The sequence below is a fragment of the Oncorhynchus gorbuscha genome, linkage group LG10 (assembly GCF_021184085.1).
Source record: "Oncorhynchus gorbuscha isolate QuinsamMale2020 ecotype Even-year linkage group LG10, OgorEven_v1.0, whole genome shotgun sequence".
Classification (NCBI taxonomy): domain Eukaryota; kingdom Metazoa; phylum Chordata; class Actinopteri; order Salmoniformes; family Salmonidae; genus Oncorhynchus; species Oncorhynchus gorbuscha.
The window spans coordinates 67143265-67158222 of record NC_060182.1 but is presented as its reverse complement, the minus strand read 5'-3'; the positions used below and the strand labels follow the sequence as shown (position 1 = coordinate 67158222).

At 42.9% G+C, this 14958-nt stretch overlaps 1 protein-coding gene across 1 annotated transcript; it reads left to right on the top strand.

Moving 5' to 3' along the window:
* Nucleotides 1–607: 607 nt before the first annotated feature.
* On the top strand, nucleotides 608–11070 carry LOC124045242 (cytosolic 5'-nucleotidase 1A-like). The gene is made up of 6 exons (XM_046364519.1): nucleotides 608–1138; nucleotides 5259–5426; nucleotides 5794–5923; nucleotides 7488–7610; nucleotides 9571–9758; nucleotides 9989–11070. Exons 1-6 carry the CDS (start codon nucleotides 1010–1012, stop codon nucleotides 10367–10369), a joined length of 1119 nt encoding a protein of 372 aa, XP_046220475.1. The 5' UTR covers nucleotides 608–1009; the 3' UTR covers nucleotides 10370–11070.
* Nucleotides 11071–14958: the final 3888 nt, after the last annotated feature.

Below are 14958 nucleotides of genomic sequence, written 5' to 3'. Positions count from 1 at the left end.
TTTAATTGTTAGTAAGTATTTTTTGGAGTTGTTTTTACACTATTGGTTAAAGTTATAGCTAATACGCTTCATGATTTCTTTTACCCACTTCATAAAATAATAATCAACGCATTATGTAATAAATATTACATTATGCACAAAAGTGTTATTATGTTATGCGTTCAGGATATTCATCACATTATTGGCAATTTATTACATTACAAATGAAGAAGTTGCTACACTATTAGTAGCTATTAAATTATTGTAAGTTATTACATTATTAGTTGCTACATGCCCTCAGAGACGTGGGTCACGGCCAGTGTCTGCCGCTATCAACAGCGACCCTGGAGCAGTTAGGGTTAATGGCCTTGCTCAAGGGCACATTGACAATGTTGGGGAAGCTATTCTGAACATATACACTAAAGTTACCCCTAAGAAAAAGATTGTTTACTTAACTAAAGTACTTTGAAAAAGTAGTTCACCACATTCAACTACTTCATGAAAAAATTATTATATAAACTACAAATTGCAAGAACAGATGCACACACAGTTGTCACATGCATTAAATCAAAGTTAGGCAGTGATGCAGAATTCATGCCCAGCAAAGGGTTAAGAAAGGGAGGAGGATGTAAGATGGCTTGAAGTCAATAAAAAATGAGAGGGGGAGAGAGACGGAGAGGGAGAGCACAACATCTATACGATTAATGCATGCCAAAAATAAGGACAGTTTCAACAGCTAGCATACTGCCTCTCTCCATCCCTACCCCTCTTACAATATTTCCTTCCTCCTCTGCTCTGAGCGTTCAGCTGAGTGGTTGCACTGCCGTTCAGTCTGCTGCTCTCATCTCTGAATGCACCGGGAATGATGGTGTAAATGAGTGTAGGCCTAGGCTACTTCAGGACTCCGTAAGGACTGCCTGAGAGCGGGAGAGAGGTAAAGAGACAGCGAGAGACGCAGTAAGATACTCAGTGAGGACTGCCTGAGAGAGATAGAGGGAAGAAGTGTGGGCGAGGCAATAAGAGAGGCAGGATGATGAGTGTAAACAACGGCGGGATGAGGACCGGCCAAGACACAGCACCCAACGGCACAGCAAGAGCATCCTGGGAAAGAACCAACACTATGTCTAACCCATCCACCCCCACCAAGCATCTCAAATCGGTGAGTATTAACGTGTCATGAGATGAGGAGAAAAATAATGAGAATCTCTCTCTCACACACACTTTCTCTATCTCTGTCTGTATTGTGAGGAGTTTGCATGCCTTGCTTTAGTGGGAACAACTATTTAATATGCTAAGGGTGCATGACCAATGTTATGTATGTGTTACATGTCAATTAGTTCCTTGAATCTAGGCTACTGTATATCATTTCATGTGGCAATTACGCTGACATTCAAGGAAATAGATCCTTTATTTTTTTTAAACGTTTGTTAGATAATAGATAAGGCTTTCGTAACGCATTTGGGCGACTGTAGAAGAGAATCCACCTGTTAACATGTCTGTCTACAATGGCACAAGTAGCCTACAGTCACCTGCTGCGCTGAGTGATAGAAGACAGACACACTCCTAACCTTATCTATGAGCCTGCCTGGGGGTGATGAGGGGAGTTGTTTCATGCAGCCTAACTGGCCAAATGATCAAATATTTCTCCATGTCCAATGGTTTGAAAGAGTCTATTGGTAGTAGAATTGAACTCTACATTTTGTCATAAAAGTGTACCAAAATAAGACAATTCTGTCTCTTTGAAGGGTCTGAGGGGTCTGTTGGTGGGGTCAGTTTTGCTTACTGTTTTGTTTACTGCTTACTGTCAATGGAACAGGATGACGTCTTTACAGACAGACATCGAACAGGTCAACAAGGCACTGAATAATAATTGAGTCCAGTTGTTCAGTGTCGCATGCAGCACTCTGACAGGGTGCCAGCATCACTGCCGATAAATATCTAACCTGCCAAATGTCGGAAAGGACAATGCATCGAAACAATACCACTCCCACCACATGCAAGGGGCAGGGAGGGATCTTCTGCGTAAGTTAACTTATTTGTTATCTCGAAAGTCATTCAAAACTTTAACTCCACAATCTGCTTTCATCCTTCTTGTTATGACGAAGGCTTTATTATTTTATCTCAGCGAAGTTGTCATAGGCTAGTAAGTTGATTGATTATATGACAGATTATCAGGTTACCACTTGGCTCTATCTGTCTTCAAGACTGAGTTTTATAGCAGAGACCTGTCACAAAGCTATTTGAAGTTGAAATAATGGCAATATGCCTTATTGACTATAAAAGATATGCTTACAGATTTGCCAGAGACAAACGTTTTTTTTACTGTTTAAAAAAACAAGGCACAGAAATGTTAAACTGGTGCAATACTAACTCATCGATAGAACTTATTTTAGTGTTCAAATAAACTAAATGGAGAGAGAAAATCAAGAACCAGACAATCAAGAAGTGGTATTTTACTATGGTTTGAACCGCTAGTGTAACAGATGTCGTCTGGAGAAAGAGAGGAGGACCAAGGTGCAGCGTGGTAAGTGTTCATGTCTTTTTAATAAACAAACTGAACACTGGAACAAAACAATAAACGATGTGAACAAAACGAAACAGTACCGTGTGGCCCAAACACTCACATGGAAACAAACACCCACAAACCAAAAGTGAAACCCAAGCTACCTCAGTATGATTCTCAATCAGGGACAACAATTGACAGCTGCCTCTGATTGAGAACCATACTAGGCCGAACTCAAAAACCAACAAAAAAAAACGAACATAGACTGCCCACCCCAACTCACGCCCTGACCATACTAAAACAAAGACAAAAACAAACGAACTAAGGTCAGAACGTGACAGCTAGACAGGCACTCAAAGGGTTAGCAAGTGGCCGCCATTCTGAAATGTAGCTCTGCTTCATGTGTTATCAGTCTGGCTGGGGAATGTATGTAGTCATGTCACACTGTCACCTCAGCTCTTGTCACACAGCTCTCTCACTGTGCCTGGTCTGAAACCAGTGGGGGGGTGACCGACCAGCATTTTATAGTGGGACCTACCCATGAAATTAGTCTGTAATGTGCTCTTCAAAGCTGCTTTGTACAGTTATTTTTTACAGTAAAATAGCTCTCTCAAACCCACCACCCTATCTTTTGCCAGTGATTGAGATAAACCTACATGATATGTAAATACAGTAGGTTCTATCCTCGTAAACATGGTTGGTTCAACCACTGAGGCATCTTCTTTGCTGTGAAACATGATTCAGTCGAAACTGAGCAAGCCAATATTGCCAAAGAGAACAAAATGTGATTAGACTGCCAAGTACATTTCTGCCTCCTCATTACAAGTATGTTCCTTCTTAGTTCATTCTCACAGCTTTCATGTTGCTCATATGAAATACCTTTGAATCAGCTGCTGCACAGTATATCACTTTGAGAATGTCTACCACTCAGCTACAGTGGGGCAAAAAAGCATTTAGTCAGCCACCAATTGTGCACGTTCTCCCACTTAAAAAGATGAGAGAGGCCTGTAATTTTCAACATAGGTACACTTCAACTATGACAGACAAAATGAGAAAAAGAAATCCAGAAATTCACATTGTAGGATTTTTAATGAATTTATTTGTAAATTATGGTGGAAAATAAGTATTTGGTCAATAACAAAAGTTTATCTCAATACTTTGTTATATACCCTTTGTTGGCAATGACAGAGGTCAAATGTTTCACAAGGTTTTCACACACTGTTGCTGGTATTTTGGCCCATTCCTCCATGCAGATATCCTCTAGAGCAGTGATGTTTTGGGGTTGTTGCTGGGCAACAAGGACTTTCAACTCCCTCCAAAGATTTTCTATGGGGTTGAGATCTGGAGACTGGCTAGGCCTCCCCAGGACCTTGAAATGCATCTTACGAAGCCACTCCTTCGTTGCCTGGGCGGTGTGTTTGGGATCAATGTAATGCTGAAAGACCCAGCCACGTTTCAGCTTCAATGCCCTTGCTGATGGAAGGAGGTTTTCACTCAAAATCTCACAATACATTCATTCATTCATCCATTCATTCTTTCCTTTACACGGATCAGTCGTCCTGGTCCCTTTGCAGAAAAACAGCCCCAAAGCTTGATGTTTCCACCCCCATGCTTCACAGTAGGTATGGTGTTCTTTGGATGCAACTCAGCGTTCTTTGTCCTCCAAACACGACGAGTTTTTACCAAAAAGTTATATTTTGGTTTCAGCTGACCATATGAAATTCTCCCAATCTTCTTCTGGATCATCCAAATGCTCTCTAGCAAACTTCAGATGGGCCTGGACATGTACTGGCTTAAGCAGGGGGACACGTCTGGTACTGCAGGATTTGAGTCCCTGGCGGCGTAGTGTGTTACTGATGGTAGGCTTTGTTACTTTGGTCTCAGCTCTCTGCAGGTCATTCACTAGGTCCCCCCGTGTGGTTCTGGGATTTTTGCTCACCGTTCTTGTGATCATTTTGACCCCACGGGGTGAGATCTTGTGTGGAGCCCCAGATCGAGGGAGATTATCAGTGGTCTTGTATGTCTTCCATTTCCTAATAATTGCTCCCACAGTTGATTTCTTCAAACCAAGCTGCTTAACTATTGCAGATTCAGTCTTCCCAGCCTGGTGCAGGTCTACAATTTTGTTTCTGGTGTCCTTTGACAGCTCTTTGGTCTTGGCCATAGTGGAGTTTGGAGTGTGACTGTTTGAGGTTGTGGACAGGTGTCTTTTATACTGATAACAAGTTCAAACAGGTGCCATTAATACAGGTAACGAGTGGAGGACAGGGGAGCCTCTTAAAGGATAAGTTACAGGTCTGTGAGAGCCAGAAATCTTGCATGTTTGTAGGTGACCAAATACTTATTTTCCACCATAATTTGCAAATAATTTAAATAAAAAATCCTACAATGTGATTTTCTGGAATTTATTTTCTCATTTTGTCTGTCATAGTTGAAGTGTAAATATGATGAAAATTACAGGCCTCTCTCATCTTTTTATGTGGGAGAACTTGCACAATTGTTGGCTGACTAAATACTTTTTTGCCCCACTGTATATAACAAGAAGAGATGTGGACACCAGTAGACCTTTTGGCTCCCTCTGGCACCACATTACCCTGTTCCTCTATCATCACTAACGAGGATGTCTCAGACTGTAGCAGACTGATCCAAAAGGCTTCTTGCTCCACAATGTGACTTGTGTGTTTGTTTTGGAGTATTTGTGTGTGTTAACCTGTGTGCTGCATTGTGTGCCCGTGGTGTGCTCAAGTATTAAGCTTTGTGTCTCCTCATCCAACAGCCTAAGCCTCAGAATGCCATCACCATTGCGGTGTCATCGCGGGTCCTCTTCAACATGGATAAGGAGCAGCAGATCTACGAACAGAAAGGCATGGAGGAGTACCTCAAGTACCAGATAGAACACGAGACAGAGCCCTTCGGCCCTGGTCCTGCTTTTCCTTTCGTTAAGGTCAGGGAAATGAAAGACAGACAGACAGACAGACAGACAGACAGACAGACAGACAGACAGACAGACAGACAGACAGACAGACAGACAGACAGACAGACAGACAGACAGACAGACAGACAAACAGACAGACAGACAGACAGACAGACAGACAGACAGACAGACAGACAGACAGACAGACAGACAGACAGACAGACAGACAGACAGACAGACAGACAGACAGACAGACAGACAGACAGACAGACAGACAGACAGACAGACAGACAGACAGACAGAGACAGATTGGTTGTCATGTTCGTCAATGTGAATGATGTATGTTGTATGAAAGATTATACTGTATGTTAAGAGCTTCTGTTTGATGTGACCCCAGGCTCTGGAGGCAGTGAATACTCGGCTGAGGGAGCTATACCCAGAGAGTGAGGAGCTCTTTGACGTTGTGCTCATGACCAACAACCACGCACACGTCGGCCTCCGACTCATCAACACCATCAACCACCACCGTGAGTGCCTAATCACACACACAGACACACACATGCATAAACACATGCACACATGGCCACCACTTGGCTATTGTGCTGTGAATGACAACATCTTTCATTCAGATTCAGTGTGATGTCCTGAGTGTGGTCTAAGGGCCCGGGGCTGGGTTTCTACTAAGCTAGTATATGGAAATGTTTTAAGATCGTTATATCAAGGATCATTTAGCTATTGGATTTTGAATTTTAGGACCCCTGTAGGTATAAAAACATTGTAAAAATTAAATGGGGGGTGAACATTGAATTTGGCCTTACTGTTATTATCTCATAGCCCATTAGCCCATAGCCCATTAGCCCATGGCAAAATTCATACATGGCAAAACAGATAGTCAAAAAAAAAAATCTGAGAGATATAAGAACATTCAGGAAATTATTATATGTATATATATTTTTTTACCCATATTTAACCCCTTTTTTGACACTAAGCTACTTCCATATATACTTCCATTCAGTCGGACCTTTCGATGTTGGGGTCATATTATTATTATTATTACTATTAAACAGGCAGATTTTGATGGGGAGGTTTAAATTATGCTAATTACATTTCTGCGCGGACATCGACTCTAGGGGGTTAAGGGCTCCAGGAGAAGAAGCTGTTCTGATGACCTGATGATGACGGTGCTCTGGGTGCTCCACACAGCTGGTCCTCCCCATTCCCACACAGCCTGTATGACCCTATGGCCCTGTGTCCCTCCACAGGACACACGCCTGCTCAAAACATCACAGAATAACTTCAGCTGTATGGGTCTTTAAACTCAAATGTGTGTGTGTGTGTGTGTGTGTGTGTGTGTGTGTGTGTGTGTGTGTGTGTGTGTGTGTGTGTGTGTGTGTGTGTGTGTGTGTGTGTGTGTGTGTGTGTGTGTGTGTGTGTGTGTGTGTGTGTGTGTGTGAGAGTGTGAGGAGAGAGAGAGAGAGAGAGAGAGAGAGAGAGAGAGAGAGAGAGAGAGAGAGAGAGAGAGAGAGAGAGAGAGAGAGAGAATGTAAGAGAGAGAGAATGTAAGAGAATGAAAGAGAGAGAATGTAAGAGAGAGAATGTAAGAGAAAGAAAGAGGGAGTGGGTTGGGGAGGTCAAAGGCAAAATGTTGTTTAGTACGTTACATTCCCTTGTAAACTGTGGTTGTGTATCATGTCATAGTGCTTTAATAAAATGACTTATAGATTACTATGAAATTAGGAAATAACTAGACACAGCTCTGGCCACTGGTTGGCCTAGGATGGTGTTGGGGCGATCTCTCTCACGCTCCACACTCCACACGTCCTTTGAGATGAAGGGAGTTGGGAGATGTGGTTCTGGACCCTGGGGGTGTGGGTAAAATAGTCTGGCCAAGTGGAAACATCTGTCCTGACTGAGCTACTTTCTCAGGCTCTTTCCATCCAGCTCACCCCTCAATCCACTATTTTCTCTCTGGGCATTTTTCTCTCTTTACATCTTTGGATCTCCCTAGCCATTGGTAACTGTTATCTAATCCCTCAATTACAGGCAGGAACCAGTACATTGACTCTATGTCTGTCTCTCTTTCCTCTGCAGGGCTGTTCATTGAGCGTTTCTGTATGACGGGTGGGAACAGTCCCATTGGGTACCTGAAGGCTTACCACACTAACCTGTACCTGTCTGCTGACCCCATGAAGGTCAGAGAGGCCTTGGAGGAAGGTAAGTGGGCGAGAGCCAGACCTGGCGCCAGGATAAAGTAACTAAGGGGGCTGTTGAAATCAGGGAGGGGGCTACATTTTTTGGAGTTCTTGCATTGGCATTATATTGAATTCTCTTTATATAATCAAGCTATACCATAACAAACATAAAGTTCAAATCCTGAGACAAGTGCTGAGACGTTTAGATCGGCAATTACCCTATTATGTAAATGCAACGTACACACAGCTGTCTTACCAAAATAATGCAAACTAAATGCTGAAATTAGTAGCCTAGTTATTCATGCATGCAAACACAAATGCTGAATAGCAGTTTGGCTTAGATTATTCACACAATTGCGAATTGTGAAAGAATGTGAACAGAACAGCGCTACTAAGTAGTAGGCCTAGAAAACAAAATATTAGATCGATAAAGGCATGACACAATATATATTTAGGCTAGTTACATTAACAGTAAACATAAGGCGAAGGGAGATCCAAATAACCAAACATAGCCTAGAACCTACTACAGTGAGATGCAGACATGCACAGCTGTCTTGCAAAATGAATAGGCCTATACAGGCCCGCTTCAACAAAATGAAATAATCATCCCACTCCCTCACAAGTTCACTAACACGTTGTGATATGGCACAATACACTTCTGTGAATCAAATTTGACCCACGTAATCAATTAAAACTGATTTGGGACCGGTGTCTCTTCCACAGGACGGTTGAGCTAACGTAGGCTAATGCGGTTAGCATGAGGTTGTAAGTAACAAGAACATTTCCCAGGACATAGACATATCTGATATTGGCAGAAAGCTTAAATTCTTGTTAATCTAACTGCACTGTCCAATCTACAGTAGCTATTACAGTGAAAGAATACCATGCTATTGTTTGAGGAGAGTGCACAATTTTGAACATAAAAAGTTATTAATAAACAAATTAGGCATATTTGAGCACTCTTGATACAACATTTTGAACATAAATGCAAAGGCTCATTTGATCAGTCTAAATCTTTTCACATACACTGCTGTCATCTAGTGGCCAAAATGTATATTGCACCAGGGCTGGAATAATACATTATGGCCTTACTCTTGCATTTCAAAGATGATGTACAAAAAAAATACTAAATATTTGTTTTTCTTTGTTTTATCTTTCACCAGATCTACTGTGTGTAATTCTCATACATTCCTTTCACATTTCCACAAACTTCAAAGTGTTTCCTTTCAAATGGCACCAAGAATATGCATATCCTTGCTTCAGGGCCTGAGCTACAGGCAGTTAGATTTGGGTATGTCATTTCAGGCAAAAATTGAAAAAAAAGGGACGGATCCTGCAATGTCAGCCTGCCATAATAACCAAGCATACCAGCCGATCTCTTCCTATGAACCAGTTGCTTTTAAATCAATGTTCTTGGACAGACCACACCGCACAGTGGCTTTCCATAGCCCCCCTGCTGCAACCTGGTCCCAGAGCATTTCATATTATTCTGTATGTAAATACGTGAAACTTAATATGATATGTTAAACTTCGTATGGTATGTATTCATTTGAGAATGTCCATTATCCATTTTCGTATGACATGTTACGAATAACAATTAGTATATGTCACAAATTTGCAAAACATATAATATGTTACGAATTTGAAAACATACAATATGTTTCTGCCTTAACCTGTAATATGTAACTTTTTGGGCGACCTGACCAAATTCACATAGATCTGTCATTCTCATTGAAAGAAAGTCTAAGAAGCGGTAGATCTGTTGTATGTGCACTATTTCTATGCTTACCATTCTTAAGTTTCATTCTGCATCTTTTACTTTCAATTTTGTACACCAGCTGTAAACTGCTCAAAATAAAATATTTGTTGGTTATGGAAAATCTCTCTCTCTCTCTCTCTCTCTCTCTCTCTCTCTCTCTCTCTCTCTCTCTCTCTCTCTCTCTCTCTCTCTCTCTCTCTCTCTCTCTCTCTCTCTCTCTCAGGGATTGCGGCAGCCACCATGTTTAACCCACCAGAGAAGCGAACAGAAGTGTCAGAGACTCAGCTGCGGGTGGCCTTCGATGGGGACGCAGTGCTCTTCTCTGATGAGTCAGAGCGCATCTATAAGGCCCATGGACTGGACAAGTTCTTTGAGCATGAGAAGGCACATGAGAACACGCTTCTTGACCATGTATGTCCGGTCCACGTTAAATTCTGTAACACATTCAAACACAATTGAATATGCAGCTAAATCTAAATAGTTAGTCAACTGACAAATTAATATCCCTCTGTACTTCATACGGATGGTGAAATGTAGTGTGAGCTGAAGTGGTTTAATGTCTCTGTAGATTTACTGTAGATTTTGTGACATGTTCAGTGTCAGGCCCCATCATGTAGCAACTCTCTATCCTTTCCTCTCAGGGGCCACTGAAGGGGTTCCTGGAGTCTCTGGGGAAGCTGCAGAAGAAGTTTTACGCCAAGGGCCAGCGTATGGACTGCCCCATCCGCACCTACCTGGTGACGGCGCGCAGCGCAGCCAGCTCAGGCACCCGGGCCCTGAAGACACTTCGATCCTGGGGACTCGACACCGACGAGGCCCTCTTCCTTGCTGGGGCCCCTAAGGGGCCTATGCTGGAGAAGATCCGGCCTCACATATTCTTCGACGATCAGATGTTCCATGTGGAGGGGGCTGCGGAGCTGGGGACTGTGGCGGCTCATGTGCCCTATGGTGTGGCTCAGAAACGGCCCCAGAAGAAGCTTGCTGAGGAGAACGCTAAAGACTCTAGCTCTGCCGCCAAGTAGTCTGTACCTCACCCTCTTCCCTATCCCTGTGACAGCAAGGGACAATAAAACAACATTGTGAATTTGAAGGAGACAGTGGTTCTGTAAGTCCTTTTCAGTCCCCTCTTAGTTGTCTGGGTAGTGAAGCCCATAGTACATGACAATTGCAGGGGCAGAGTGAGAGCATGCTGTTTTCACGCCTGCCATGTGATCGAGGATTCCTCACAAGAGGAGGCGCCAGTATACCAAAAAGAAAAGCTTCAATATTGTCATGCTTGCAGTAATGTTAGTGCACTATGCTATCTGTATCATAGCATTAAAGGTCCAATAACATTGTCATCTAAAAATCAACCTAAACGTATGCTACACAGTATTTATAGAGTTTACAAGTCTGTGATTTGTAGCAACAACATTAGATTTTGTTGACACATTCAAATTATGTGAAACTCCAGAACCAAAACATTTAAAAATGTTATAAGTGTATAGTGGGCTATACGTGTATCATTTCAGCATATCACTTAGGTTGAAAACATGTTTACTGAATATGTATTTTATGTTATTGATGTAATATTTTGCTCTGTTCTTTTGTTTCTAATATAGACACCTTTTATTGTACATTTGCATGGTCCTCATGCAAGTTACTGTATGTGCTGTACTAAGATGGCAACCTAAAGTGCTAATGGACCATCTCCTCTCTCATTATAAACATGAATGCTGATCCATTCTGTAAAGACTTGGCTTCTTTGAGGAGATATTGGCATAATGTATGTTAACTTAATTACGTGGCTTTTATGTTTCGTTCTATTGCCAATTTGCCTTTCAAACATCCCATAGCCTGCACTAATTACCAATTTCACACGCACCCCAACTGTTAATTGTATTGGTAATTATTTTGGTGTTATCATTGGATGTTTTGTTTCACTCTGGCAGTCTGACTCAGGCGCAAATGATTTTAACTAATGAAGGAGAACCTTTTAACCTGTAAAGTTGGCTGCCAAACGCCATTTAAACTACACAAAAGAAGAATAAGAAGAGAAGTGCTGCACTTACATGATTGTTTGCTAAAATGGATGACGGAATGGCTGATGACTGTGGGATGTTTTGGGAGCATGGAGAGCCGGAGATAGCCAGACTAGTAAATTGAGCTAAGGAACAGAAGGTGGTTATTGGAGAAAGGCCATCCGTGCTTGTTCAGCACAGATAGACATGGTTATGGACAGCGAAGGAGAAGAGCCGAGTGCAGTGGGAAAATGTGTGTTGAGGAAGAATGGCACAAAGGACAAACTGTAGTCTGATTTCTCTGATGGCTAAGAAATTGAACCTGACGAGAGTGAGTATGAATGACCTGTGGTGGCATGTGTGTTGAAGACCTCCGAGCCTCACCCTGAAGGTCATGCAAAGGATGATTCAGGCCCAGTGGGAGTGGAATATTTGGAGAAAGTGGATCCCGGCCTTTTAGCTGATCCATATGTAGTCTCAGGCTGGGTAGAAAATAAGTTGGTACTGTTAAATCAGTGAAGGTAGGTTTCCCTCGCCTAGTGGGAGCGGTCACTTCACGTCACGTGCCTAGGGACAAGACCTGTGACTTGCTTTGCTCTCCGCAGCAAGGTGCCTTTGAAAGGAGTGATTACTGGGGTGGCGTTGAGGTGGAGCTACTGATTGAAGATTCCCTGTGTCTGACACCCGCCGATCTGGTGGCGAGCGTGGTAAAACTGAGAAGACATTGTCTGTCCTTTTGAAGCAGATTCTTTACCCGGTAAAGTCATGTTGGGATGTGTTAGTTATCCCGTGAGAGCTTTTGTGCTGAACCCACTAAGGTGTTTCAGATGCAAAGACTATTTGTTTTTATTAAGGATCCCCATTAGCTGCTGCCAATCCAGCGTTACTCCAAGAAATTTAGTCACCTGAACTTGCTAAATTTCCATGTCATTTATTACAATATTTAGTTGAGGTTTAGGGTTTAGTGAATGCTTTGTCCCAAATATTTAGGACTAACTTATTCCTTGACAGCCATTCTGAAACTAACTGCAGCTCTTTGTTAAGTGTTGTAGTGATTTCACTTGCTGTAGTAGCTGACGTGTATAGTGTTGAGTCATATGCATACATAGACACACTGGCTTTACTCAAAGCCTGTGGTATGTCATTAGTAAAGACTGAAAAAAGTAAGGGGCCTAGACATTACGGGGCTGCCACAGGACCCATCAGGCTGGGGAGACCTCCAGGAGGCTTGGTGTTAGGAGGAGGCACCTGAAGGACCGGGCTGTGGGGGAGCACTGGAGCTCTGGTGTGCAGCCTTGGCACCACTCCCCCAGGCTGGATCACTACTCTAGCCCGGACCCTCCAGAGTGCAGGCATAGGTTGAACCGGGCTGTGGGTAAGCACTGGAGATCTAGCACCTCTCCCTTAGGCTCCACTCCCACATTTGCCCGGCACGAGCGGAGCGCAGGCATAGGACGCACTGCACCCTCCCAGCCCCCCGGAGACACAGTACGCAGAGCCGGCGCAGGATACCCTGGACCAAAGGTCAGAAATAAAGGTCAGAACATGACATTGGCTACATATCCGCCACCACAATTGAATCGAAAACTAAAGTTAACTTACTACGTTACCCATAATGCACTTTAGTGTTTTAAAGCTATGCCTTTACTTTACCAACAGCCCGCTTGGAGTTTGCCAAATGGCACCTAAAGAATCTCAAGACCATGAGAAACAAGATTCTATGGTCTGATAAAACCAAGATAGAATTCTTTGGATTGAATGCCAGCATCACGTCTGGAGGAAACCTAGCACCATCCCCATGGTGATACATGGTGGTGGTGGCTGTAACGAATTTCCTCCTCTTCGTCTGAGGAGGAGTAAGGATCGGACCAAAACGCAGTGTGGTAAGTGTCCATATTGATTTATTCAAAAACACAACTGAACACTGGAACAAAATAATAAACGTGAAATAAACAAAACCGAAACAGTACCGTGTGGCCCAAACACTCACACGGATACAAACACCCACAAACCAAAAGTGAAACCCAGGCTACCTAAGTATGATTCTCAATCAGAGACAACTAACGACACCTGCCTCTGATTGAGAACCATACCAGGCCGAACAGAAACCAAACATAGAAAAACAAACATAGACTGCCCACCCCAACTCATGCCCTGACCATACTAAAACAAAGAATAAAATAACAGAACTATATTCAGACGGTTCAGCTTCCAACAAGACAACGACCCTAAGCGCACACAGCCAAGACAGCGCAGGAGTGGCTTCGGGACAGGTCTCTGAACGTCCTTGAGTGGCCCAGCCAGAGCCTGGAGCGGAACTGGAACGGACGTCACTCGCTCTGAGACCATAAAGTACATTTACATTTAAGTCATTTAGCAGACGCTCTTATCCAGAGCGACTTAAGTAGTTGTTCCCCTTGCTCTGTAAGAGCCGTGGCTTTTCTGGAGCGATGGGTAACGGTGCTTCGAGGGTGACTGTTGTCGATGGGTGCAGAGGGTCCCTGGTTCGAGGCGAGGAGCGGGACGGAAGCAATACTGTTAAACGTTCACAGAATATAATACATTGTTTTCATCAGAAGAGAAATGTGTGCAACTGTTTCCAGCAATCAGTATACTGCACACAATTCTAAATCACCCCATCAGTGTCCTACCAGGTACAATATATGGAAACATGTATGCAATGGACTGTAGACTTTTATAAATGTAAATGTTTTACAATATAATAATATTGCAGAGATGCAGGGATACAAGTAACCATTGTTTGCAAGTAACTTTGGGTTACTCCTAAGTCCGCATCATTGGCAACTCCCATTTATAGTTTAGCTTTGGTGTGGATTGAAGTCTATACATTCATATCAGTTGTACTCCTCCATTGTATTAGCCTTTACTTATGTCTATTGTGGTAAGTGTTTCTTTGCACCAATGGATAGTCTACAAAACAATGAGCAAACCTGCCTTTGTATTGAACACATGGAATTGGATTGTGATACCGATGAATGAATCCGCTTATTTTGTATTTTCTTTCATAATGAATATTATTTCCACTGGATGTCATAAGGTGAATGCACCAATTTGTAAGTCGCTCTGGATAAGAGCGTCTGCTAAATGACTTAAATGTAAATGTAAATGTATTATTTGATTAGATGCGTGTGACATTTTTGGGTGAAATATCCATAACAGGAGAGTTATTGTCCATAATTCTTCTTCTAGATAGCTGTACAGGTACTTCCAATTGTGATCGGCCTGTCTGGGTTCCCCCCCCCTTGGGTTGTACCGTGTCGGAGATCTTTGTGGGCTATACTCGGCCTTGTCTCAGGATGGTAAGTTGGTGGTTGAAGATTTCCCTCTAGTGGTGTGGGGGCTGTGCTTTGGCAAAGTGGGTGGGGTTATATCCTTCCTGTTTGGCCCTGTCCGGGGGTGTCCTCGGATGGGGCCACAGTGTCTCCTGACCCCTCCTGTCTCAGCCTCCAGTATTTATGCTGCAGTAGTTTATGTGTCGGGGGGCTAGGGTCAGTTTGTTTATCTGGAGTACTTCTCCTGTCCTATTCAGGTGTCCTGTGTGAATCTAAGTGTGCGTTCTCTAATTCTCTCCTTCTCTCTTTCTCTCTCTC